General features: G+C 48.4%; 2 protein-coding genes across 2 annotated transcripts; both read right to left on the reverse strand.

Moving 5' to 3' along the window:
* Positions 1 to 6,034: 6,034 nt before the first annotated feature.
* LOC119434674 (uncharacterized) lies at positions 6,035 to 12,450 on the reverse strand. The gene is made up of 2 exons (XM_037701767.2): positions 9,257 to 12,450; positions 6,035 to 7,013 (listed from the first exon to the last, which is right to left on the reverse strand). Exons 1-2 carry the CDS (start codon positions 9,445 to 9,447, stop codon positions 6,710 to 6,712), a joined length of 495 nt encoding a protein of 164 aa, XP_037557695.1. The 5' UTR covers positions 9,448 to 12,450; the 3' UTR covers positions 6,035 to 6,709.
* LOC119434675 (ubiquitin-conjugating enzyme E2 Z) lies at positions 11,133 to 25,752 on the reverse strand. The gene is made up of 2 exons (XM_037701768.1): positions 25,387 to 25,752; positions 11,133 to 11,327 (listed from the first exon to the last, which is right to left on the reverse strand). The coding sequence occupies exons 1-2, from the start codon at positions 25,750 to 25,752 to the stop codon at positions 11,133 to 11,135; spliced, it is 561 nt and encodes a 186-aa protein (XP_037557696.1).
* Between the last annotated feature and the right edge of the window lie 687 nt (positions 25,753 to 26,439).

Below are 26,439 nucleotides of genomic sequence, written 5' to 3' on the forward strand. Positions count from 1 at the left end.
CCATTGAAATGCGAGAACTACGTGATCATCCGCCACGCGCACAAAAATTCGAGAGCAACAGGTGTTGGAACAAAGAAGGTGGTTCAGAGCACAAACGGGCAGCGTGAAAAGGGATTGGGAAAAGTAGTTCTCCGACACCCGACCTCCTATCCAAAGAATCTCTTCAAGCTGACTCTCTCTCCATTTGCCCGCAGCGGAGATGATGCACCAAGAGCGAGTGACCGTGTTGATCGCTTCACAGGCATGGCATGCACTAGCGCATCGCGAAGGGCGGTATGCGTTAGGAAGGCGAATCGCATTAATGCGCCAGGCGCGGGTAGGTTTAGGGGTGCTAGTCGCCTCCCACGGTGCATGCATAAAAACGCTGTCGCAGCGTATCAAGTCAGAGAAAAAGCGAGCTACAGCAACTGGCTCGCGCTCTTCTATATTCATCGGCGAAACGTGTTGTCCGGAAACAGGTTCCAGTCTGTATCGAACGCCGTCGCACGAGGAGTGTAGCGCCACATATATAAGCAGTGTCGCATATATGTATATATACCGCGATGCGCTGGGAAATGCGACACGCCGCTGTTGCGTTCATCTAAACACGGCTACATTTGAACATCACGAACGAAAAGCTCCCCCATAAACGTGATAATCTCCTTGTACGACTGAACGTGAGGAGGGCGAAGACGGGGACATGGATACACAAGATAAGCAGAGCGATCGAGGGAGGCTACATTGGACGAGGTATAACTCGTTCATGCGTGCATCGCCCGTTCCTTTTGGCAGGCACTCGCCGCTGCATTCCTGACTTTTTATTAAGCACTGTTTGCCGTTGAAGTTTGATTTGGGAAATAAATGAATAAATAAAATGCACAATTGCACTAACTCGTTAGTTCTCTATAATTAAGCGCGTCTACTGAATCAAGATGATCACGAGATTATTTTGTTATGATGCGATGCCAATGACACTTTTAAATATGGCTCTGGCTCGTCCTGCGCATCATTTCATCGCAATTTTAAAAAATTCGTCGGCCCTTCCACTGCGTGAAGATGGTTAACCAGCGAAGCTGAAACGTGCGGCCCCGGTTTTTATCACTAGGTTAATCCCGAGGAGTCATTAAAGTGTTTCTCAATTATGAGGTTACACACACGTTCAGCTGCGACGGAGAGAACGTACGACGTTACATGACGGTATGCCCGCAGTCCGCCGTTGTCGCTTGCGTTCGATGTCTCGAGTTTGCTAAGCCGCGTGGTTAGCAGCATTCGCCCGCCATTGCCGCTTGCGATTCTTCGACATGAATTAAATTGCTTCAAAATTAAATATGTCCGTTACGTAAGAAAATAAACGGCTCATATCACCTTAAGCAATGGATCATGCCCCCGTAAACGCGGCCTCCCCATTACGACGACAGAAGAGAAGTGAAATTCTACGCTGGAATGATGAGCAGCAACGCAGCCAGGTGTGGAGGAAGGCAACAACGACGAACGTGGGAGCAGTGGCACGAGCGCGTGCCGAGCACGAGCCAACGAGCCAGCTGCGGAAGACGACGACGCTCGAGCCAATGCTGATGGTGATAATCTTCTGTACACAAGAGATTTCGCCCTATACCCATATACGATTTCGCCTAGACATCGCTTCGCTGTAAAAAAAAAACTGATTTCTACTTTAGTACAGATCAGTGGGCGCGGCTATTGGAATGCAGAACTTTAGCGCCGGCCTGGCATCCTCAAGAGAACTCCAACTTGCACAGCGCCGGCAAGATCAGTCGGAAAAACAGCGCTCGTTTCTTTTTACAAGCTTTTGCTCACCTGATTAGTGGTTTGTTTATGTTCTGTACGTGAAAGATAATTATATTTTCATAATAAGTATAGGCCGTCGTATTCCACTGTCTCCTGGTTTGTAAACTGGCGAGTAGAATGCCGGTCAAGCTGACCAGTTAATTTCGTTCCATTTGGCTCGTTCATTGTACTTATGTACATTCGGTTTTGAATAAGCCTTGAAATTGGACATGGAAGGTAAAAGTTGACGCTCATCTTGTTCCGCTGTCTGTTTGCAGAGACGATGCACACAGTTGATATCAGCACGAACACAAATGCGAAGAAGTCGAAAACAACCGCCCCCTTCTTGAGTTTCCAGATTCCCATGAATTTTAAGCGTATAGCATTTCGGGCCCCGAAACCTCAATTCGGGACTACACCATGTTTGCTAACTGGCTATAGAGCAATTCTACTTCGCACTGCTATGTTATTAAAGCCAAACAGGATTTCTGACCCATTTCGTTTTCTTGTCCGCGTTTCAAATTATGACCTGGTGCCTTCGAAGCCTGTTCGCGGTGTTGGAGTAAAACTAATGTCACATTCGCTTGGTTGTTTCACAGCGCGCTCACAGTTCTACCTATGTTTGAAATACACCTTTAAAGCAGTATTAGGAGCAAAATCAGGTTGTAATAGCGTTAATCGGGATTTGAAACTGAGTGCTTTGAAACTACCAGTCGAATATGCCATAAATTGTCACCTTTGGTGGAGTTCATCGGGCCGACTCCGGTTGCCTCCTGATGCCCCTCGTATCCGCTGCATTAGAGTCACGAAGTCCTTTATCTATCTATCTATCTATCTATCTATCTATCTATCTATCTATCTATCTATCTATCTATCTATCTATCTATCTATCTATCTATCTATCTATCTATCTATCTATCTATCTATCTATCTATCTATCTATCTATCTATCTATCTATCTATCTATCTATCTATCTATCTATCTATTTATTTATTTATTTATTTATTTATTTCAGTACTCTCAGGGCCAGAGGCATTACAGTGAGGAGGGGCACACAAAACCGGCGGCAGTTTCCTTGAACTTGTTGACGTCGGTGATGGCAGCGATGAAGGCAGGGAGATGGTTCCAGTCATTTCTAGTTCGAGGAATAAATGAATTTATACAAAGGCTAGTTCGGCATTGCGGTATTGGTCAGTGCGTGAAGATATATACGATGGAGAGAGGAGTAACTTATCTTTGAGAATAGGGTTGGTGTAATAGACATAAGCGAAAATATTTACGGCGCAGAGAAAGAACGGGAAGACCAAGTGCTGATTTCATTGCAGATATGCTTGCTGTTCGGGAATAATTTGAAACTATAAAACGGGCGGCGCGGTTTTGGACAGACTCTAAAGTGTTAAAGTTATCTGATTAGATTTCAAATGGAGCATGCATATTCTAGTTTAGGTCCTATTAACGTCCTATACAGATGAAGCTTAACGGTGCTGTTAGAAGCTATGAAATGGCGCCGTAAGAATCCGAGCGTGCCGTTAGCCTGGTTAGATGTGTAGTTCACGTGCATTTTCCAGGACAGATTGTGTGTCAAGTGAATACCCAGATATTTGTACGATGAGACAGGCGATAACGTAGTGTTATTAAGAAGATAGCGAGGGGTGTATTCAGGAGGACGGCTGGAAATACGCAGGTGTTTGCACTTAGTGGTGTTAAGCGTTGTGAGCCAGTCGCTGCACCATGAGGAAATGGCATTCGAGTCCAATTGCAAACATGCTTCATCAGAGGGATTAGTAATTGAACGATAAAGCACACAGTCATCTGCGAAAAGATTTATATGGGAGATGACGTTGTTAGGAAGATCATTAATGTAAATTAGAAACAAGAGAGGACCTAACACAGAACCTTGAGGTACTCCAGAAGTTACGGGAACAAGAGGTGAGTCATAATCATTAACTGAGACATATTGACTACGTACGGTTGAGAAGAAAACATTTAATCCAGCCTAAACCATGATCGTTAATATTAAGAGCACCGAGTTTAATTAGTAATAGATCATGAGAAACAATGTCAAACACCTTTAAAAAATGCAATCCACAATAATGTTAGCATCCATAGTGCGAAATAAATCATTAGTGAAAAAAAATATAAGCTGTGTCTCACACGAAAAAAAATTTCTGAAGCCATGTTGACATGAATTGAAAAAGTTGTTAGATTCAAGGAAGGTAACAAGATGACAATAAATGATGTGCTCAAGAAGTTTACAGGGAACGCTGGTTAGTGAAATGGGCCGATAGTGAAGTATTGAAGTGGTACTACCTGATTTATGCAATGGAACCACCTTCCCCGCCAATTCCAATCATGAGGTATGCAACAACTCTGTAATGACTGTTCAAAGATATCACGAAGAATCAATGATGAGAAGGTAGATGTACTTTTCAAGAACTTCGTTGTAATGCCGTCGATACCTGAACAAGATGAAATTTTCTGTCTTTCAAATTAACATGTCACACCAACGGAATCAGTGATTATTGGATTCATGGGTAAAAAGTCAGATGTACAAGGATGGGGGGAAACATTCGGCAAGGTAGATGAAAAACACGAGGCAAAAAAACAATAACAACACTTTGCAGCAGTCACTCTGGTGTATTGGAGTGTTGTGATCATCGCAAAGATCTACTGTATTCGGCTTATTTCTGCTGACCACATTCCAAAATTTCCTTGGATTATCTCTAAGAAGGGACGGGAGCGTGTGCTGTTAGAATTTTTTTTTTTTTGCTTCAGACGAAATTTGTTTATAATCCGTGTTAGCGGTGGCGTAAGCGTGCCAGCGTTCAGCCGTTTGTGTTGCCTTGACCCGCCGAAATAGTCTTTTTTTTTTCTTTTTCAGCAGGTGCAGCAGGCGCGCGTTAAAACGACGGAGCATGAGAGTTACATATAATGCGTTTCTGATGGATGAATTGATTAATTAAGATTAATTAAACAATTGACTTTTTCTTTGAATGAGGTCCAATTTTCATCAACGTTGCGAGTGTGGAAACGTGGAATGAAATGAGTGACAAAATCCATTAGTTCGTGGTTTATAGACTCAAAGTCAGCGTTTTTATAGTCTCGGATAGCTTTTGGCGTTTTGGTAGCGGGAACAGACGTACGCATTTCAAAATAAGCGTGCCCAACTCCCAAACGCACATTGCTGGAGTAACATGGGTTTGAATCACAGTGGTGGCTGTTGAGGAACAAATCTTAAATTTGCTTCGCCCTATGGATATGGTGCGGCGGCTTGACAACAACAACGAGACGGCTTGACAATGACAAGAACACGTCCATAACGACAAGGGTCGGCGTCAGCATAACGGAATGGATGGACGGACGCACAAGGCGCAAACCCAGTCTCGAACGCTTTTACTACGCGTAACTGCTGCAGCAGTAAAAGAACCGGGTGGGTGGTAGCGTTACCCGAGAATTTTTGCATAGGAGCATGATGATTAGGATATGGATGATTGAGTGAGTGAGTATCCGTTTGGAATGGCAGGGCGGCAAATGACAACAAACTGCCAGCATGCTATACTTAAATTATGCTAATATAATGCCACTGAATGGTTTAATGTCCACTCCTTACTGTCTGTAATAAGCGCATAATTCGGCTACAATCAGTTCTAGCCTGTCAAGTTGGCTTCAAAGACGATATTAACACGATAGCGTTAAGGGCCCCGTGTCACAGAAAATCCGGCGTCGGCGTCGGCTTCGGCGTCGGCCTTAAGCATCGGCGTCTGGTGGAAATAATCATTCCGAACCACACCATCCTGAACCACCCCTACCGCACAGGCCCTCCGCGTGGCGCAAGGCGTTAGTGAACAAAAATTGAATTTCTCAAAGTAAAATCTGTCAGAAAAATCGTAAAGTACGACTTACAGGCATGATAGCGTCGGATAGAAGTTGAATATATCACGTCGGATTGAATTTGAATATACGAGAAAAAAGCCTGATAAGCAGCCAGGGATCTTTGAATGCTATCGCGTTCCACTCTTAAAGGCGAAGTTTAAGCGTCCTCCAATTCTGATGGTGTTTCGCTGTACTTTGGTTCTAGGCAACATTGAAGTGAGTGTTGAAAACCAAGCCTTTCTAGATTATAAATTTCGGACACGCGCGCGCCTCGGGGCAACAACAAACAATTAATGAAATAATAAAAAAAAAGTTTCTAGGGCCTTCACATTGGATATAAGACGGCCTAAATTGCTCCTGTAAAAATGTCTTCCCAGCAATGCATTTGTGTTGAAAAGTGAAGCCGACTTTAAGGCGATCAGTGTAAGCTTCGTCTTTGTAAGCTGGCTTTCCCACGTTGTGTGATGCGAACGGAGCCCGATAACGCTATCGCGTTCCACTCTTAAAGGCGAAGCTTAAGCGTACGCCTCCAATTTCTTATATGACAGCATACATGTTAGTGCGTCTCGATAGATCTAGCGCCAGCGCTAACGTGGAGCGCCCTTGTCCTAGCGCTTAGAAATGTCGAATGTAATCCCTTTCATATTTCCTAGTCACTACTGAAAATTCATCACGAATGTGATGGAGCCAGGAAATTCAGCTATGCTCGCTCTCCACATATTGAAGGTGGTAAGGTAAACCGAAACCGAACTCAATGCGAATGCATAATTTTACAAGCAACTTATAAGATATTTGCAAGATACAAATTTTACAGGATATAGGATGAACTGAAAACTTTTATTTCACAAATCACTCCTAACGAAGAACTAAAATAGCTATCCCGTGCTAGGAATATCGTGTCTTCGCACACTGAACCCTTTGTAGATGTTCACACTTAGACGTCGCTCCACTTGTAGGTAGATCACGTGCAGTGCTAGAATTGTCCAAAACGCTGTCACTTGCCAGTCAGAGCAGACACTTCGGAAGGCCGTCGTGCGAAGTTGCTGGTCCTTTCGAGCTATAGCCCTGTGATCAGTCAATGAGGGTCGCGGACTCAGCGGGCTCTCTGACGTCGCCAAGCATCAGGTAGCGACGAACCAGCCTCCAGCAGTCCTCGTTGAGGTTGTCCAGTTGAAGGCGATCGACCTGGCAGGGGTTGCACTCGACGCAGTCCCGGACGACGCGGGCGAGCCGCATGAAGTCGTGCACGCCTTCCATGCTCCTCAGCCAACGTCTTACCATGGCAGACGTCTTGTTCACGCTGAGGGACAACTGCTCGGCAAGCTCACCGAGTCCGGCATGGCGCCAAACCCGTTCTAAAGCTTCGGCGCAGTGCCTGCCGAAGTGGAGAAGGTTTTCTTTGTTAGCATGTTCAGCACTGCAACATCTACAACATCACTGCACCAGTGTTGGAGCCACATGCATCTTCAGATGCAGTCAGCAATAACGTAACTTAGCCTATTAAATAATCATGGTGTGAAAAACAGCACAAAAATACTAAAATCGCTCGAATACGACGACACATGCACTGACTCGCAACTAAAGGTTTTATTGCAGAAACAACCTTAGATGTCCTAGGTTAGCTTAGGTCAGTTAGGTTAAGAAATACTTGTTCTTTCCAGAATAAAACCTATAGTTGCGAGTCAGCGCTTGTGTCATCGCGTTCTAGTTAATGTCAGCGTCTTTTGCTGTTTTTCCCATCATGGAATCACACCAACTAACCCAATGGTCAGTCTCGAAGAACAAGGACGCTTCCGACGAAATGTAACAGGCAAAGCCCACATCAATTCTGAATATCCCCTCGCATGGCATACAGGGAGTAAAGACTCCCGAAAAAGAAAAAAAATGCCTGTGGTTTAGCTCTGGTTAAACCTAGTCGAGTAGCGATAGCTACAGACCCCCGGCTGCGCTTAGGCCCTGGCCTCCTTCAGGCCGGCCGACTTATAATCCATACTGCGGCCTCAACTATGTCTGCGGCGACGCGAGCTCTCCCCTTCTATACTCCCGGTTATCACAGCTGCGGAGCGCGGATGTGACGTCATACAGAGGGCGCAGCGAGCGCCCAACACCTTACCAACAGCAGGAGCGGAGCGGTGGCCGCGCGGCGACCGCGACGAGCCGAGTCGTCGGAGAATCGAGGCCCGTGGTATGACGTCGCACAGAGGGCGCGGCGAGCGCCCACCGGCAGGAGCGGTGGCCGCGCGGCGACCGCGACGAGCCGAGTCGCTGGAGAATCGAGGGCCGTGGTGTGACGTCACAGTGCGGCCACGGCTCGAAGTGCGGCGACTGCGAAGAGGCGAAAACCTGGCGTAATGTAGCTATCGCTACAAAAGAATTAACCGCCACATCGACAATTATGGACGTAGTGGTTACTCTAGACGCTGTATAAGCAAGCCGACCTGCACTGAGCAGCGGCAATCACGTAATCCAGCTTCGCACAGAATTTACGCGAGCGCTGGCAGAACTATATACCGCGTACACCCAAGCTGCACTCCGAGCTCTGAGTATATAAGTTCTAGTTGGTTGCCATTTGGTAAACTTCTGGAGTACATGAGATGCAATCTAGCTTGCAGCTGTTTTCTGAAAGAGTATTAACAAATGAGAGTAATAACAAATAATCGCGTATTGGTGATATCTCGTCTCTTTGTTACGACCATTCGCTCCTCACTAAACTTCACGTAAAGCCACCAGGGGACGCCCTTGTGTATAAAGAGTGAGAGAAGTGTGCGCCAACATGCGTTTGCACTAGAGTATACTACAATGTGATATTCCGGTACACTTCTAGTTTGCGCCGTCTATTCGAGGTCGCTGGGTCGGGACCGTTTCCTTCGTGGCAGACAGTGCCTTAATGTCACATCACCGCTATCATCGTGCCGCCTTCTGTGAAACGAATACAGCATGCAGCTGCAGTAAGCAACCTCACGGAGCGATACGTCGTGCCTCTGCGTTGAAATTTGGCGTCTATTGAGGTTAGCCCGGCGTAGACTGGCTTCGCTGGTAAAAGGGGCCAGCAACAGCAAGCTCCACAGGGAAGCGAATAGTACCGGCGACCATTCCGTTCGGACATTCATGCTCAAAGCAAGTTGTCTCAAGTCACTGACCTACGGATAGACGGCGCAAATGCACTTCTAAGCCTGCTACTCCTCCCTGGAGGCTGCGCTCCAGTATACGCACGGTGTATAAACAAGTCCAACCGACAACGGTGGTTGATGGAATCATGCACAGCCTAGTGCTTTCATGAGCAAAGTGTCATGCACGGAAACAAGATTGGTGAATATAGAGAAGGGACATTTTCATTTCTAAAATAACAGCCCTCGTCTCCAGACGCATGTCACTGTTCTAACGTGCGTACCTGTAGCTATCCTTGCTGCTTCATCAGGAAAGGCGAAGGTCAGCATACAAGACAATGGCCTACGACACGCCTACATGCGGCCATTCTATCGGGGCTTGTCCAGCATGTGTGATGCCAGTTTAGAATCTCATGTAATGGCGTCGTAAAATTTTGACTAAACTGCGTGCCTAACAGCGTTATGTGCATGACTGAACGACGCTCTGGAGGAATACGTACTATACGCTCACCTGTCCAGTGTACGTCCTCTGGCGAACTGCGCGGCGCGTGTCACCAGGCCACAATTTCGACGCACCGTGTCGCGGACCTTGAAGCAGTCCCGCGCCGCTTCCGTGTCCAGTATTCCGCTCAAGGTGACGTGCACGAGGTTGTAGTTGTCTGCGTTGTCCTCAGAGAAACGCCGAAAGAAGGCGGCGACCATGCACGATTGTTCCGCGCCGAAGTAGGTTCTGCGTAAGTTCCGGTTGGATTTGATCACTTGAGGGAGACGCTGCACTAGGTATTGGTCTGGCACGTGGCTGTTACCGCTGTTGTCGGGGCGGATAACCACGTCCACTATCTCCTGAGATGCTCGTGTTCCGAGACAGCGACTCCACTATCTCTGTCCAAGATGCGTTCGTATCTTCGATCATAGCGCCATCATCCGTGCACAGAGTCAACATCACTGTGCGGAGGGACGTCGCAGCTTCGAGGCACGTGGCGACAGCCGAAACTAGTGCCACATTACCCATCCTGATGCGGAACGGCATGGATATGATGCGTATAAATTCTTACAACGCCATCCGAGCACAGAGTCAACATGACCGTGCGCAGGGACGTCGCAGCTTCGACGCACGTGGCGACAGCCAAAACTAGTGCCACATTACCCATCCTGATGCAGACACGCCGCGGTGGCTCAGTTAGCTAAGGCGTTGCGCTGCTGAGCACGAGCTCGCGGGATCGAATCCCGGCCGCGGCGGCCGCATTTCGATGGAGGCGAAATACACAAACGCCCGTGTGCTTGCGTTGTAGTGCACGTTAAAGAACCCCAGGTGGTCAAACTTAATCCGGAGCCCTCCACTACAGAGTGTTTCATAATCAAAACTGGTTTTGGCACGTAAAACCCCAGAAATAAAAAAAGAAGATCCTGATTCAGAACGGCATTGATGTGATACGCATAAATTCCTACAACGCCATCCGAGCACAGGGTCAACATCACCGTGCGGAGGGACGTCGCAGCTTCGACGCACGTGGCGACAGCTGAAACTAGTGCCACATTACCCATCCTGACGCAGAACGGCATGTAAGTGAATCGCATAAATTCCTGCAACGCCATCCGAGCACAGAGTCAACATCAGCGTGGGGACGGACGTCGCAGCTTTGACGCACGTGGCGACAGACGAAACTAGTGCCGCAGAACGGCATGGATGTAATTCGCATAAATTCTTGCAACGCCATCCGAGCACAGAGTCAACATCACCGTGGGGACGGACGTCGCAGCTTCGTGGCTACAGCCGAAACTATGCCACATTATCCATCCTGACGCAGAACGGCATGGATGTGATTCGCATAAATTCCTGCAACGCCATCCGAGCACAGAGTCAACATCACCGTGGGGACGGACGTCGCAGCTTCGACGCACGTGGCGACAGACGAAACTAGTGCCGCAGAGCGGCATGGATGTAATTCGCATAAATTCCTGCGACGCCATCCGGGCACAGAGTCAACATCACCGTGCGGAGGGACGTCGCAGCTTCGACGCACGTGGCGACAGCCGAAACTAGTGCCACATTACCCATCCTGACGCAGAATTTTCTTTAAGAGCTGCGACGAATACCCTCACCGTGCTGCCTATCACACACAGCTCTGCAACCTTGAGCGACATCAGCGATGTGCTGACGCGAGCAACAGTAGACAGAGCAGATGACAGTTCGTCGCATAACCCCGGCGCCAAACATTCCAATTCCTCCAATTGTTTCAAAGAACAAAAGACGTTGTTGAGATCCTGGTTAACGACACACCCTCTGAAGTCGATATTCAGCAGCCTAGTCCAACGGTTGAATTTGAGGGCGTCGCAAATCAGTGGTCCATTTGAGGCGAACACGTCATGGCAAATGTGGACGTGCACTATAAGCACGGGTGCGTCTTCAGCAGCTGGTAAACAAGCGTAACTGCTTGATGGAAGATCTTTTCCTGTCCCAGTGGTATGTACAGGTTCTTCTCTGCCAGGCTCACTAGCTCCAGCTGCCCGCACAGTGCCGGCAGTTCCCGCAGTTCGAATTTGGCGTAGAACAGCAACTCGTTCAACGTCGAAAGGTGGTCCTGAATGTGGCATGTGCTCTCGGGCGTGGCCGTACATGGTAGCAGGTTGTCAAAATCTGTGCTCAGGAAGGAAGCTTCTGTCGAATCTCCTCGTTAAGCCAGGGGGGAGGTGAAGGCAACCGCTCCTGCCATCTTTGACTCCGCTGAGGAGGCCCGAGTTCAACTGGGTGTCTTTCGACCTGCGTCAGACACAGAAGCGATAAATACTTATTGTTTCCCTCGGGAATGAGACAACACGATGCTTAAAGGGCCACTCCGGCGATTTTTTGATGTCCACTGACCCTAATAAAAATTTTAATATACGTTCTCTTTTGCCCTCTGATTATCAGTGCCAAACGATATGGATGCAAGTCATTTAGCTTTCCTGAAAATGAATTTTAAATATTGGTTGCGTGTTCCCGACTCATGCCCACGAGTATATGACTTTTTACTGGTACCTGTGTTTGTGATGTCGGAGGCTACACCGCCACTGGAGTGTACTAGAATACGTTTGAGTGGGACGAGCGGCTGGGGCGGCGCATGTTTTGCAGTGAGACGCCCGACGTTGAAAAATACTGTGGCGGCGCTGCGATCGAAGTGTATTGGGCCGCATCAAGGTCGCGCCGTTGGAAACTGCTGGCGATACTGCTAGGCAGGGTCATTCGTACTTCTTCGCGCGCTGGTATTTGCGTTCAGACCACTCAAATGGTGTTCATAATTGCATATGACATCTATTTATGCCTTGAGAATAAATTCCTTTCTTTCTCTTCTTTATTTAATTTTTTAAAGCCACTAGGTGATTGGGCGTGCATTGCGGCGACAGTGTCGGCTTTCATTCTACTATGTTATTGTACTGTTCCCCTTGGAGAACAAGTATTTTTCTCGTTCTTCAAGCAGCATGTATCTCTCGTGTGTATTGTTAAGCATATAGTTTTCCATCAGTAGGTCTTGCGAAACGCAGACGAAGAAACATATGCAACGTTCCTGCTTGCCGTTTCAAACAAGTAAAGCATATCTGCCCCATCCGGCGCCTTGTACTCAGATTTACGGGAAGCATTTTTATAGACAAAAAGTGTAAATTGCAGCGCAACATTCAATTCAAGTTTCCGCCTTGCTCGCATAACAGAATGCGGAGTAATTGGTACGGGCTCATTTATTGCGGTCGGACCTCGAGCGCCGAAAATGGTTTTAGTTAGTCATTCTATGTGCTAATCTTTGGCCGTAAGCCTTACGTGGATTTTTTCCCCGTCGCTACTTCAAAAAAAGAAAAGAAAGAAAACCTGCGCGGTAGCTTAATTAGTGGGTATATATAGTGGATACGGCGTTGCGCTGCTAAACTGGAGCTCGCGGGTTCAATCCAGGTCGCGGAATTCGAGGTGAACCAAATGGAAAAAGACTTTTACTTCTGTTTAGGTGCACGTTAAAGAACCCCAGATGGTGAAAACTAAACCGGGTGCCTCATAATCATATCGTGGTTTTGCCACGTAAAACCGAAGAATTTGTTTAAATTAAAAAATAAAGAAAAAAAAGCAGGTGGCGGCATTCTTCGGCTTTTTTTCTAGGGGTGTAAATAAAATAAATTAATCTAGAGTCTGATTCCCGAGAAAAACATGTTACGCTTATCCTATATTTTATACATAAATGTAATGCCGTTTCAAATGTATGACCGCTCAACTCAGCAGCTTGTATATTATAAGCGGCTACTTTTAGTTATCCGGTGCACTATCATAACGACCATAATGAAACAAAGGAACGGCATGTCTCACATAAACGTACAGATATTTGCGGATCTGTTGCGTTCGTTGAAGAAGATAAGTGTGGTAGCACATGGGGCACCCAGTTATAATGGGTTGCAAACATGGTGAGACTGTCAAAAAAGTTCCTTGTCTGAATCAAGTTAGCAGATTTACAGGCTGCCCCGAAACGGGGCGTTTATATTAAATGACAGCTAGGAACTTGTTAAGCAGGACTTACTAACACCCGTACGTTAATTCTCTCAGGAACTGCGCCTCTGTGCAACAGCCACGACTCTCCGGCAGCACCATCATTCGGAATAACAGTCCTCACTTGCATCGGTCACTCACATTTGAGACTTCCATAGTGCTGTTATGCGTTACATTCAAACGGAAACGACTATTCGGCGTCTTCTTCTTTCTGGGGTTTTACGTGCCAAAACCAGTTCTGATTATGAGGCACGCCGTAGTGGAGGGCTCCGGAATAATTTCGACCACCTGGGGTTCTTTAACGTGCACTACAACGCAAGCACACGGGCGTTTTTGCATTTCGCCTCCATCGAAATGCGGCCGCCGCGGCCGGGATTCGATCCCGCGATCTCGAGCTCAGCAGCGCAACGCCTTAGCTGACTGAGCTACCCCGGCGGGTGACTATTCGGCGTCGTACAGTATATAAATAACACTTGCATATATATATATATATATAAGATGGTTTTGCCTGCTATGAATATTATTTCTGCGAATGAGAGTTTTATGTGCAGTATTCACTAATAAGTGTGTTTGTTACTGCAAACACGTGCGCCTATTCCGATCGGGAGTTCTCACTTTTTCAATTAGTGCATTTAAAATATTTGTTATTTTTCCCTTACATATATATCGTGAATATATATGTCTATGTACCCTTTGATTTAATTACCTAGAAATACAATGGTCATTCTTCGCGCCACGCAGTTAATAAACCTGGTTTATTTGAGTCTAATATTGTTTTCTTCGACCATTTTCCCTGATCAATATCCACCAATAAGAAGCGCGCGTAAAATGACACGATATGAATAATAAAATTTTCTTACGTAGCTTCATGCTGCAGAGATACCAGTTACATTTAGAAGACAGTGGTAAAAACAGTAGTTTATCTGGCTGAAACTGCATTTGGTACCAGCCGTCAAGAGTCATGGGCGCACCAAAGCAACTAAAACATTAAAAAATGTACTGCACAGACGTTCTGCGAGAAAAACTGGGCGTCCGACAGCGTCCGAAAGCGTCCGCGTAGCGAACGCGCGCTCGCTAGCAGACGATGCGCTTGACAACGACAGCAAGATTGAAGACGTCGCGTTGTATAATCCATGCCTCAAATATATATGTTTGGCAAAATGGTGTAAACCTAAATTTGCAGTTGAAATAAAGCACTATTTTAAGACCGTACTATGCGCAATCGGCCTCGGCGCCCGCAGCGAAAGTAGCGAAGTAGGTTGAATATGCCGCGGAGCGCGTTTCCGCCCCAATCCAGTTCGCTCGCAGCGCTATCGCACAATCATTTCCACACGCGGTGCCTCAATGAGAGAGCTCCGTTCGGCCCACTCGACCATTGTCTAGTACACTCTAACCGCCACTGTAGTGCCTAGAATACACTGGCTAGTGTGCCGACGGCGGCCTCCCGAGTGGCACCGCATGCAATGAATGTCGGCGGCTGCCGCTAGGAGCGCTGCAGTGCGGGTGGGTTTCGACGGGATCCTACCAGCGAGAACCGTAGGTAACGTGCAACTCCCAGAAGCGCTTGGGTTTAAAGTGGAAGGAAAACAACAGATCAGCCGTAGAGATAAGCAAGAGACGATTAGAGTACTGGTGGAAAAAAAAGCAGGGAAAAGATGGATACGACCTGATCTCTTAAAATCATAGGTAGCGCTACAAGGTAAATTTTTCAGAAAGAAAAAGAATAATAAGAGGTATACACAAATGCTAGATAAAGAACATGTATAGTATACCTGATAAAAATCAAGCAGGCTAGGTGACTATTTGTCGCCGCCCCGTTTCAAAGGGGATGCCAATAAATCATCATCGTCATCATCATCATCATGTGCCGCGGCGCCGCCCGCTCTTCATAGACCGCCGTGTTTTCACAAGGGCGCTGCTGCGCTTTTTGTATTTTAAAGCCATAGGAGCAGTAAAGTTCTCACGTAGGAAGGTGATTTCTAATTTAGGGTTTCTTTTGACTACAAGAAGGCTTATTTACTGCTTGCTGCTTGCGTTTGAGCTTACGTACCAGCTAGCTCTGTTTCGAGTGTTGAACCTCCGGTGGGTAAATTCAGGAAAAGCAAGCACTACATTCGTTTGTTAAGACAGTCCAGCTCATGACAACGTAGGATTTTCAAAGTGTACTTATTCGGTGACTTTTTCTAATAGAGAATAAGAATGCCTAATTTATATGGACCTGTGAAACTTGCCCTGTATAGGCAGTTTTTTTTTTAGACAATATAGATTTTTAGTTTTTTAAAGTAATGAACGAAGCGAACGTGGCGTTTTCGCAGACGAGTTCATAGGCGAGGCGGACATTGCCGCTAATTGCGTGACCTTCAGAAGACTAATTAGCAAATATTTTAAGTACTTTTTTATTCGTGCCTTGGGGACAGTTGTCTAAATGGTAAATTAGGAGACAGCGACATTTGCATCCACATCCATCTTTTAAAGACCTTGAGAATCGCACTTAATTCGAGATATTCAAGAAGTGTGCAGTAAAGTTCGAATGATAGCCCCCATGCCGCGGCAATTCCTAACCCGACACACAGCCGCACATGCTTGCCACAAGGTCAATCCAAATAGGGCGAAAAGCGGTTCAGAACAAATTGTCACCGACATCAGCAAGGGTGGTTATGGGAGCAGCGATTGAAGCGCGACTATATTTGGAGGGAACAAACATTGGGAAAGAAAAAATGCGTTTTTTTTTTAAATTAAAGCGAGACACAGTTAGATTCATTCAACAAAAATAAAATTACTAATCAATTTTATATACGCCATGAGGAGAAAATAACTCTATTTTACTTGATCATTATCAATAAATACTTTTTTTCAGTGCCCACCGTTAAGTGCGCTATAGCAGCGGGCGTTGACGCCGCTGTCACTTGCAATGCAATGCAGCTCTTTGAAGTGTGCAGAAAGGCGCTCTCGTGAAGTTCACCTGTTACAACACACTCCCCTCACATGTTGTGCTTTTATTGCGAAAGCAATTATATGGACACTTAAACCGGATTTCTGCCGTCGGCGTCTCCGTCGCCGTGAGGTTCCGTATAAAGTCCAAGGGGGATAAAATCGTCGCCGCGCGCCGTATTCCCCCGCGCGCTATCACGGAGAGCGAACGCACGGCGGAAAGCAAACGCGAACGTCGCGCGAAAGGCTGTGGCGGTAGGGGAGGGAGGGAGGCGGGGCGACGGTGTGCTGCGCACGAAATGCGTATCTTGCAACCGGGCGCAAGGGGAACTGGCCACTCAATCTCCCACGCGAAAGCAAGAAAGCGGGAAGGCAGCGCGGGAGGGAGGGGGGCAGCTTCTACTCTGCCAACAACTGCGTTTGTACTCTGCCCGGCTGTGGCAGTCGCCCGCACCATCTGTTATCTCCACACGGCTCTGACCTTTGTATGCGCTGTGCATTCGTCGCTCAGTTTCCGTTGAAGCGATAGACCGCACGAAACTTCGCCGGCTGCGCTTGCTGCCAGTGTTTTGACAGTCGTCTGCGGTCATTCAGTGTGATCTATTCATGTTTGCTTGTGCGCGCTGACACCACGCTTGTTAATTCAGTTAGTAAGCGAAGTGTCCAAGTTTATGCAGCCGATGAAACTACTATCCCTGCTCCGATAGCTCTCTACTAATTTGCTATGGCAATTGATGCTTCGCCTTTCGGGCGAAACTGCGACTGTTTTTTTTTTGCTCGTCGACGTTTGTCCGAATTTGGCGAAGCGGGTAGTTAAATTGTTTCTTAACCTGTTCAGTCAAAAGCAGTGAGTTGCGACCACCTTACTTTAGTTCTTATCGTGGGACAGCGCTGGCCGACGGTCTTGGCGTCCGACGAAAGGACGAGCACTCTACGCCCAAGCGTTCGTCGGGCTCCAAAGAAAGTATGTTCTGTGCAGCGATGTGATTTCGGCACCCGTACGGCTGAACTTTTCCTGCATCGCTTTTCGTGCTGAAAGCTCGAAACGCCCATCAAGTCGAATGACGGGGCATTCGAATATAAAGGGCTCGATATACTCCGACATAACGTCTACGCGCGCGCACGCTGGGCGCAGCGACGCTACGCTAGCAAAACGCGAGCACTCTATAGTCTGACGCGTGGCGCGACCACGGTGTAAGATATATCTTACACCGTGGGCGCGACCGACGCAACCAGCGTCCGTCGGCGCTGCCCGGCGGCAGCCGGCGCGAAATGCAGCATGCTGCATTTCGCGCCGACGACGTTACTTAGGGCTCTGTTATACTCCGACGTAACGTCTACGCGCGCGCACGCTGGGCACAGCGACGCCACGCTAGCAAAACTCGAGCACTCTATAGTCTGACGCGAGGCGCGACTGACGCGGCCAGCGTCCGTCGGCGCGGCCCGGCGTGAAATGCAACATGCTGCATTTCGCGCCGACGACGTTACCCAGACTGCACCGCGTCCGCGTTTCTTTCCGCGCGGCGCTCGCTTTCCGCGCTCTGCTCTGCTCTACTGAGCATGCGCAGCTTTGGCTCCGACCGCTGCGTCGGGCCGCGTCGCGTTGGACTATAGGGCAGGCGGATTTGCGCCTGGCGTGGCATCGCCGACGTGACGCGACGAAACGAACCCCGGCGCGCGCGCGCGTTGTGAACGCCGGAGTATAACAGAGCCCTAACCCCCGTATTCAGAAATGCAACTTCGCTTCAAGTCCGTGCTTGACTTGAGTTAAGTGACGCCTATTGTGAACGTGCCGAAGCAAACGCAATGAGTGTCCATGGCATGTTCACGCCAGGCGTCCTTTAAATCAAGTCAAGCATGGGCTTCAAGCTACGTTGCATTTCTGAATACGGCGGTAAGGCTCTAACGGATCACCTCCAAAAACAAATTTCGCGCCTGTGAGCGTCACTTGTTTTTAACGGATATGACGTCACACAGGTTTTTCTTCCGCCGGAAGTCTTCTCTTCTCATACAGATGGCGCTAAGCCCCATGAACCGCCATGTTTTGAACGTGTGGGCTTCTATGGAAGCTTTGCTATCAGGTATATTTACCTTGCTTGCCAGGCAAAGCGTATGTGACGCATCAGTAGCTGCCGCGACTACAGCTGAGGCGCCTCGTTCGGTTTGCTATACTTTCTCGCGCTTGTAGTCGCAGCGTTTCGGTGTGGTATGACAGCGGGCCGCCTTTTCTGCGCTCCAGCGGATTGCCTGAATTTACCGTTGAAATTTGACGATAAATATGTCGAATTAGATGCGACTTTCAAGGTAACAAAAATTGAAGGTGCCTTCATATTCGCGAGTTCAACAACTGTATAAACAAGTTAATAAATTTTTGTTTATTCGTCTTCTGAACCTCACGTTATTAGCGTCAATGTATTCCCGCCTCGCCTCGGAACTCATCTGCAAAACGTCATGTTCGCTGCGCTTATTTAGCCTCTTTATAAACAATCTGGATAGTCTAAAAAAAAAAAAAAAACACCCTGTATATGACTTCTCTTTGATGATGCTCGTATATGTGCTTCGCATGTTCATCATTATACGTTTGACAAACTCACCATTGTATCGCATGCCGTGACGCGACTTACGTCGTGCAACAAAGCTGCTCTTTCAGGGTAAAATATTAACTTTTGCTTCCCTTGCCAGAATGTTCCTGTATGGAATTATTCATAATCGATTGTTCGTTTTCCCCATACTTCCCTGCACTTTCACTTTTTTTGCGATAGTAATCGTGTGGACACTCCAAGCTAATTTCCACCATCGCCGTGATGTTCCGTATATAAAGTCCGAGTGCGATAACATAGCAGCCGCACGCCGTATTATGTAGGTGCGAGCAAAAGCTTGCGAGGGTGAGCCGAGAAGGATGGTGGCTTGATTGGTATATGAGAACTGTTTGGTACATGCAGAAAACACGTACAATGTTCCCCGTACATTGTACTTGTTTTCATAAGATATAACAAAGATTTTTTTTTTTTTAGTGAGAACCATGTCTCTATAGTACTGCTTCTTTAAAACAGGCTTTAATTAAACTGCGTCCACCATAAACTGGGTGCACCTGTGCCACTTTGATGGAAGTTCTTTCGCACATATACAAATCTTGTATCTTAATTTTCTGCTTCGAGATGCAAGGTGTGTAGAATACTTATGGAATATCGTACGTATCGAATCGATTTAATACGCGATTTATCACGGCGAAGATCGTTGAAAACGCCGTTCACGATTATAGTGAATCTGCGTTCGATGAAACGGCTTTTGAAATACTTTTCGCAAACCACAGCAGTTGGCGTCAGCGTTCGTCGTTTCTTTTTATCCTTCGTTCCCATTCTGCGAGCCGCGTGCCATCAGATGGTGCAGTGAACAAGAATACAAGCTCTTTGCTCGAGCAGTAACCAATCCAACACAACCAAGCTAAGCAAGTCCTCTCTTAACTGTCGCTGTGGTTTCAACATAACTGCCGTCACATGGCGCTCTTACTAACAGGCACGGGAACACAACAACCACACACTCACTCTAAGCTTTGACGACGCAAAAACAAACATGCAACACCGTAATGACACTCTGACTCATAACGTGAACACAGAAATCGACCAACCGCTGCAAAACTGCTCTAGCCAAGCAGACGACACGCGTTGTCGGCACCCACCAAGGGACCTTACACCCACCTGAAATCCCTATATAAGAAAAGTACCGCCATCCTTTGATAAACTCCGCTTCTCTCTCTCCTGTATCTCCGATTGGACGATGATAGCGCGCGCTTTTCACTTCTTTATATTTTCTTTTTTTCCGCCTCAGAGCCATGTTGAAAGTCCTCTGCGCAGCCGCAGTCGCCGGCGGCGGCGGCGGCGCGCGCCCCGCCTGAAAGCTTCAATATAAAACCCTTCTAGCCTCTATAGCTTCAACGTGCACTTTATAGGTGCGCCACCGTCGACTTGGCTTTCGCAAGCAAAAAGTAAAGAAAAAAGCAAGTGCTTTCGAAGAGGAGGCGGTGGAGGAAAGAGTAGATGGCGGTATTTTTCTTATATAGGGATTTCACGCCCACCTAGGTGTACGTGTACATAAAAAATGGTAAAATTTATCTCTTGTGAAACGAAAACGTATTGAACTGCTTTAGTTTGCTTAGTATTGTGAATTATGTAGGTTACAAAAGTACTAGCTGTTATCGCGCTGTTATACAACGCCTCCTGGGTCCAGTCAAGCTGCGCAGCTTTTAGCTCAGGAGGATGTTTCTCAGGAGGATGTTACACGGTTGCGATCCCTGCCGGCCACCGTGGGCATTGTTGCGACTCGGGGTCCGGGACGAGAGAGGGAGTCTTGAAGCAGGCGAAGAGGAGACGAAAGCTTTATACAATATGTACAAATATGTACAGATATAGCAGGAATAGCAGGTAATAGCTGGTAATAGCTGCCATTAGCTGGGGATAGCTGGTCAAAGCAGTAAGAGCTGGTAAGAGCGCACCAGACCGACGGGGCGGCCGGTGGCGACTCTCTCGCTTAACAATGGGCCGGTTCCTCCTTAAATCCCCTTGGCGGCGGCTCCTCGTCGACAGGAGGAAGAGGGGACGGTTGCTGACGTCACTCGCGTCGCATTGTGTCGTCGCGTCCCCCTGGCGACTCGTCGACAGGACCCCGAGGTGGCGATGATGGCCGGGGCTGCTTGCACGTCGGCAGGACACAGACGGGGCAGTTGCCGAGGTCCCCCCCGCGCCGTATTGTGTCGCCGCCTCCCGTTGGCGACTAGTCGGCAGGACCCAGAGGGACGGGTGGCGATGATGGCAGGTGCTATGGCACAACAGCACCCCCGCCGCCAGACAATGCATCCAGAGGTCGAGCTGTCCGACGCAGCTCGGAAGAATGGATGCGCCGGTTGGGCGACGTCTAGGATGGTCTGGAGGTATCGGCTCTGCCGCTTTTCCCGCCGGTGGTCTTTTCTGCTGCTCGGTCCTGATAATGTCCACTGGAACGACCAAGAATCAACAACGCCAAACCACTCCGGCCAAAGCAAGCACCCTCCGAATGCTCTCCAAACCGCCAGACCAAAATCATCGAACAAAGCATTTTTCGAGATCTGGCTACGCTAAACAAAACAAAACAAAATAAGACAACAACAACAAAAAATCCCGAACAACACGAGACACGTATCTGAGAGAGAAATTCGAGATACGGACCTCCTTTTTTCTTTTTTTTTTAATTGTCAATGCGCGAGTCTTAATCAAATCAGAATTGCGTCGCAAGCGATTCTCAACTGTAATGCGGGCGGGTTGGCAAAGATCAAGGCTGCCGAAGATGACTTAATTTTGCCCCCGAAAGCCGTGGCGCAAAGGCTAAGCGTAGCTAATCTATGTGCTCGGGCGCCACTTCGCAAAATACGGAACGAAATCCGATAACCACAAGAGCCAACCGAAAAAGCCCGCCGCTTTGTGCTGTCTAAATGCACTCGACAAAACGAGCGCCACATTCTTACAGCACAGAAGCGGTCCTAACAAAACAAACAAAAAAGATACTAAAACTCACACTAATGACACGAAAGCAAAGGTGAATCAAAATTATACACTGACACTTACACTTATAACTAACGCGTACAATACAAAACAAGTCATAATCTAAATCAAGCATTTAGGCTTTGTCTAGCCTAGGTAAACGTAAAAACAACAAAACGTGAAAACACTGACGCTTTCTCTACTTGAGCGTTCAGCAATCATGTCTCAGTAAACTAATGATGAACAAATTAAAAAACGTCGGTGTCTCGCGAAAAGAAAGGACCAAAGACTTTAAAAATGCGCTCTTGGCCTATCCACCCTTTCCTACGCTCAACACGCGACTCAACTTTATCGCAAGAAAACACAGAACAAAATGATCACTAAATGTACAATTAACAGAATGGGCTTTCAAACTACCATGGCACGTTCACAATCACTTGGTGCTCACAACCACACCCTTTGAGACGCGCTCGAGCCGGTCGACCATTCTCGGGTCTACGAGTTGTCCACTCGCGACACCAGAACAAAGCGGATTTGCACGAAGTACCTATAGTAGCCGTGACATTCACACTACTGCCTCCAAACAGTCGGGGAGCGGCGCATCCACGGGCCCGCGGGCGCGCTGTCCCTTTGTCCGCTAGACAGTCGCCTTTCTTTCTCCCACGAAGGGGGCGACCATTGCAGCAGACTATCGAGCATACCTGATGCTTCGCTACGTTACTCTGCTTACAATTCATTGATATCGCTGAGAACCGGCGGAATTTGCGGCGTCTAAATTTCCGCGATATCCTTTCTTTACAGACGCGCGTCACGCCTGTTATAGACCTCAGCAGTCTCCTAAGCCTCGGGCTCACCCTACTGCGCTTTTTCCCAACGTGTTGGCGGTTGGCGCGCTTGACCCGGCTCGTATCGCCGCCCGAGTCCGACTTTCTCGGCTTGCGCCTTCGTCGTTTGCCCTCGGCGCGGCTCACAGGGCTCGCGGTCTCGGCACGCGTACTCGTAGGTACGCTGCCTTCTTGTCGCAACGACGTGGCTCCGGACGGCAAAACCAAGCTAGGCTCGTGGTCGTCGCTAGATGTATGTACCTCTGATAAGACATGACTGCATCCGACGCCATCTGAGCTAGCCGGCTCGCCCTGCGGTCTCTCATCGACAGGCTTCGCCTTGTCGCTACTATCTAAATCAAAAGAGCCACTGTCGGCCACTTTTCCCAAAGCGGCCTCTCTAGACGGCGAAACAACATCGTGTTCGTGCCTGTCACCTAGCGTGTGCGCCAATGGCACCACATCGTCTCCTGGGCTAGTAACCATTTCACTAGGCGGTCTGTCTTCGACAAGCTCGGTCTTGTCACTACCGCCTTGGCCTTCGCAGTCGGCCTGACTTATAGCTTCAAAATGCCTCAACAGAGCCATCTTTGCCTCATCGTAGTCCCGCCTCTCCTCATCAAGCAGGCGTTCCAGAACACACGAGAGTCTACGAGGAAGCAACAGGATCAACCGCTCGGACCAGAGGTCCCGGTTGACACCTTCTTTCTCGCAAACCTTTTCAAAGTCCGCAAGAAAAGTAACAATGCTATCGCCCGCCTTGAAACTACAAAGATGGTATCGCGCTGTGCGCCATATCCATGTTTGATTCTGTCGACGGCTCTCTCGTCTTGCCCTTTCCTCGGGACTTACGTGCTCTTTCGCTTCAAGCTCGCGCCTCTCACGTCGCTCGCGTTCTTTTGCCTCGAGCTTTCGCTCCACAATCATTTCCCAAGCCTCTTCGGCTTCCTCGGTCGTCACGTCCTCTGCTCGCATCACGTCGAGAATCGCTTTTCTTGCCTTTTCGGAGCCAGCGGAAATGCCCAACTCCTCGCAAATTTGAATGAGGTCCTGAACTTGGAATTCCTCCATCGCGATCTCGTTCCTCGTGTTGCTTGCCCACTAAATTTACCTTACTTTAAACTAAAATCCACTGTTTAAAGAAGGTAGATGCATAAATCATAGTCTACCAAGAAACAAAACACTCTCCTAACATCTGCCTGTGCTAGAGAGGTCTGGCGACCTGAGAAGCAAACATGGGGCACTCACCCAGCCAAAGTGGTTGACGCTGGTCGATCTGGTAGCTGCCATCGAGCGGTGTAGCAGTCGTCTTCGGGCCTCGTATCTCGCAGCTTGCCATCCGCTGTTCAGATACTGGTTCGCCAATCCCATAGCTGCCATCCACTATTGCGACTCGGCGTCCGGGGCGAGAGACTGCGTCTTGAAGCAGGCGAAGAGGAGACGAAAGCTTTATACAATATGTACAAATATGTACAGATATAGCAGGAATAGCAGGTAATAGCTGGTAATAGCTGCCATTAGCTGGGGATAGCTGGTCAAAGCAGTGAGAGCTGGTAAGAGCGCACCAGACCGACGGGGCGGCCGGTGGCGACTCTCTCCTTAACAATGGGCCGGTTCCTCCTTAAATCCCCTTGGTGGCGGCTCCTCGTCGACAGGAGGAAGAGGGGACGGTTGCTGACGTCACTCGCGTCGCATTGTGTCGTCGCGTCCCCCTGGCGACTCGTCGACAGGACCCCGAGGTGGCGATGATGGCCGGGGCTGCTTGCACGTCGGCAGGACACAGACGGGGCAGTTGCCGAGGTCCCCCCCCCCGCGCCGTATTGTGTCGCCGCCTCCCGTTGGCGACTAGTCGGCAGGACCCAGAGGGACGGGTGGCGATGATGGCAGGTGCTATGGCACAACAATATGCGTTTTTTTTTTTTTCATATACTCTGCTTTCACTCATCATCATTGACTTCGTGGATATGCGTTTTTTTTTCATATACTCTGCTTTCACTCTCTCTCAGCTCTCTCTCTCTCCCAGCTCGGCGAAGCTGCGGACGACGAAATAATCATTATAACGAGGTTCTAGCAGTGCCGCTCTAAAATTAAAAAAAAATCAAGAAAGACGTCCAATGGTCGATTTCGAACCCTGGCCTACCACCAGCAGATAAGCTCGAGCGCTTTAAAAAAAATTCGGTAGAAACACTTAAGACAGACACTTAAGACTGCTTACGTGTGGGAATACAAAAGCATTCTAGCAGCTTTGGTGAAATGTAAGTAGAGAGCGCACGTGATGGGAGCGTCGCCGACGAGTTGGCTGCGTTCGTACAACGCCGGTCTCTCCACGGGCGTCAACGCACCCACTACGCATACCGTTATCTAGTCCATAGCCTCCTATATTTTTTAAAAATATAGGAGGCTATGTCTAGTCAGAACATTGTAGCCGCCGTGGCATCGGGGAAGCGTGCTCATCTCGCACACCGGAAAACCAATTGACTTGAATTCCCACCCAGACCAAAATGTGTCAAATTTTCTTTTCAAAGCCTATAATTTACGTTTTACAGAAACCTCCTTGCGAAAGAAAAGCAAGAAGAAGAAAGAGGTACGGACATTTTACGAAAATAATTGTGACACACACCAAAGAAACGTACTTACGTAAATATGTAATACACATGCGTATGTGTGCGATACCACATTACGTAATAGGCTGAGGGACGCTTACAAAGCTATTGCTTACAACGATATCGCCCCCCGGTTGGTTATACGGGGATTTCTCTTTTCACGAGCACCTTTACACGCGCACGCTTTGCCTTCGTGTCGCTTTTCCTTCATTGCCACTGAAAGTTGTCCGCCAATGCATAAGTTTGCAAAGATTCCTGCGACGCACCTTTCCGTTGCTGTAGAAGTGACGATTGAACGTCACCCGACCACCGTCCGTAGTCATGATTCGCACCCTCGGGGGGCTCATCGGGTAGTCCGGAGGACACTTCACCAGGAAGTGAAAGAAGCCACCGTGGTACGGTGTCTTAGATGGCCCAACCAGCACAGCGTGGATCCTTGTCAGGTCGCTCTCCTCCGGAGCGACGAACACACCAGGAAGCGGCTCGGTGTGCAGTTCTGCGATGTCGCGCCTCACCCTCAACAGGCAATGTGGTGTCGGCTGCTCGTTTTGATACACGATGGGGTCCCAGTAGTTGGGGGGCATTCGCAACCTGCCTGCCGCAGCGCCGATGCCTCTAGGACCAGACGTCATCATTCCTGAAGATACCTCGCCGCTGCAGTGGAACGGTCGAACTTCTTTGCGAGGCTTAACCGCTGGCAGCGCGTTCTACGAGCGCGTTTCGACGACGTTCTTTTTTGCGCGTCTGCAGTCGGTGCACGTGCTCACGATGATTGCTCGGGCATGCGATGTTGATGATGATAATGAACCTCTATCGTGGCTCGTACCCCATGAAGGGGATAGGAAACGAATCGGGCGGCGTTCTTTAGTTGCGCAACTCGTAAAAAAAAGAAAAAAGAAAGAAAGAACTCAGAGCCCTTCCACTGTGCGAAGATGGAAGACCAGGGAAGCTGTTGGTTTTGTTTAATGATACTGAAGTTTTTTTTTTTTTGGTGGTTATGTGTTAAATGGCTGAAACGACACAACGCATAACTTCGTTGCGTCGCGGCGCGCCGTATGCTGTATGTGCGAGTGAAAGCGAGTTTAGGCTACTAGATTCACACCACCTTGCACCATCGGCCGCAGCACGTTGGGCCGCTGCGCGTTCGGCTTCTCGTCGCTTTCGCATCCATTCGCTCTGTTGAGCGCGCTGGCGTTCCGTGAAGGCGCGCTGTTTCTGTTCGCAGCTAGCAACACGGGTCTTACTAATACTACAGTGCCTAGAATATATTATAGGCACTGTACTATTACTGTGCTCCGTTTCATACATCAGGTGCAACT

Source organism: Dermacentor silvarum, unplaced genomic scaffold (assembly GCF_013339745.2).
Source record: "Dermacentor silvarum isolate Dsil-2018 unplaced genomic scaffold, BIME_Dsil_1.4 Seq157, whole genome shotgun sequence".
NCBI classification, from domain to species: Eukaryota; Metazoa; Arthropoda; class Arachnida; order Ixodida; family Ixodidae; genus Dermacentor; species Dermacentor silvarum.

Excerpts from the sequence above, each read along its gene's own strand:
- LOC119434675 (XM_037701768.1), bottom strand. The coding sequence starts at position 25,752 with ATGACGTCTGGTCCTAGAGGCATCGGCGCTGCGGCAGGCAGGTTGCGA. Across the intron at positions 11,328-25,386 it reads ACTTCTACAGCAACGGAAAG|GACCACCTTTCGACGTTGAA; the intron begins GTGCGTCGCAGG and ends TGCCACATTCAG.
- LOC119434674 (XM_037701767.2), bottom strand. The coding sequence starts at position 9,447 with ATGGTCGCCGCCTTCTTTCGGCGTTTCTCTGAGGACAACGCAGACAAC. Across the intron at positions 7,014-9,256 it reads AGAGGACGTACACTGGACAG|GCACTGCGCCGAAGCTTTAG; the intron begins GTGAGCGTATAG and ends CCACTTCGGCAG.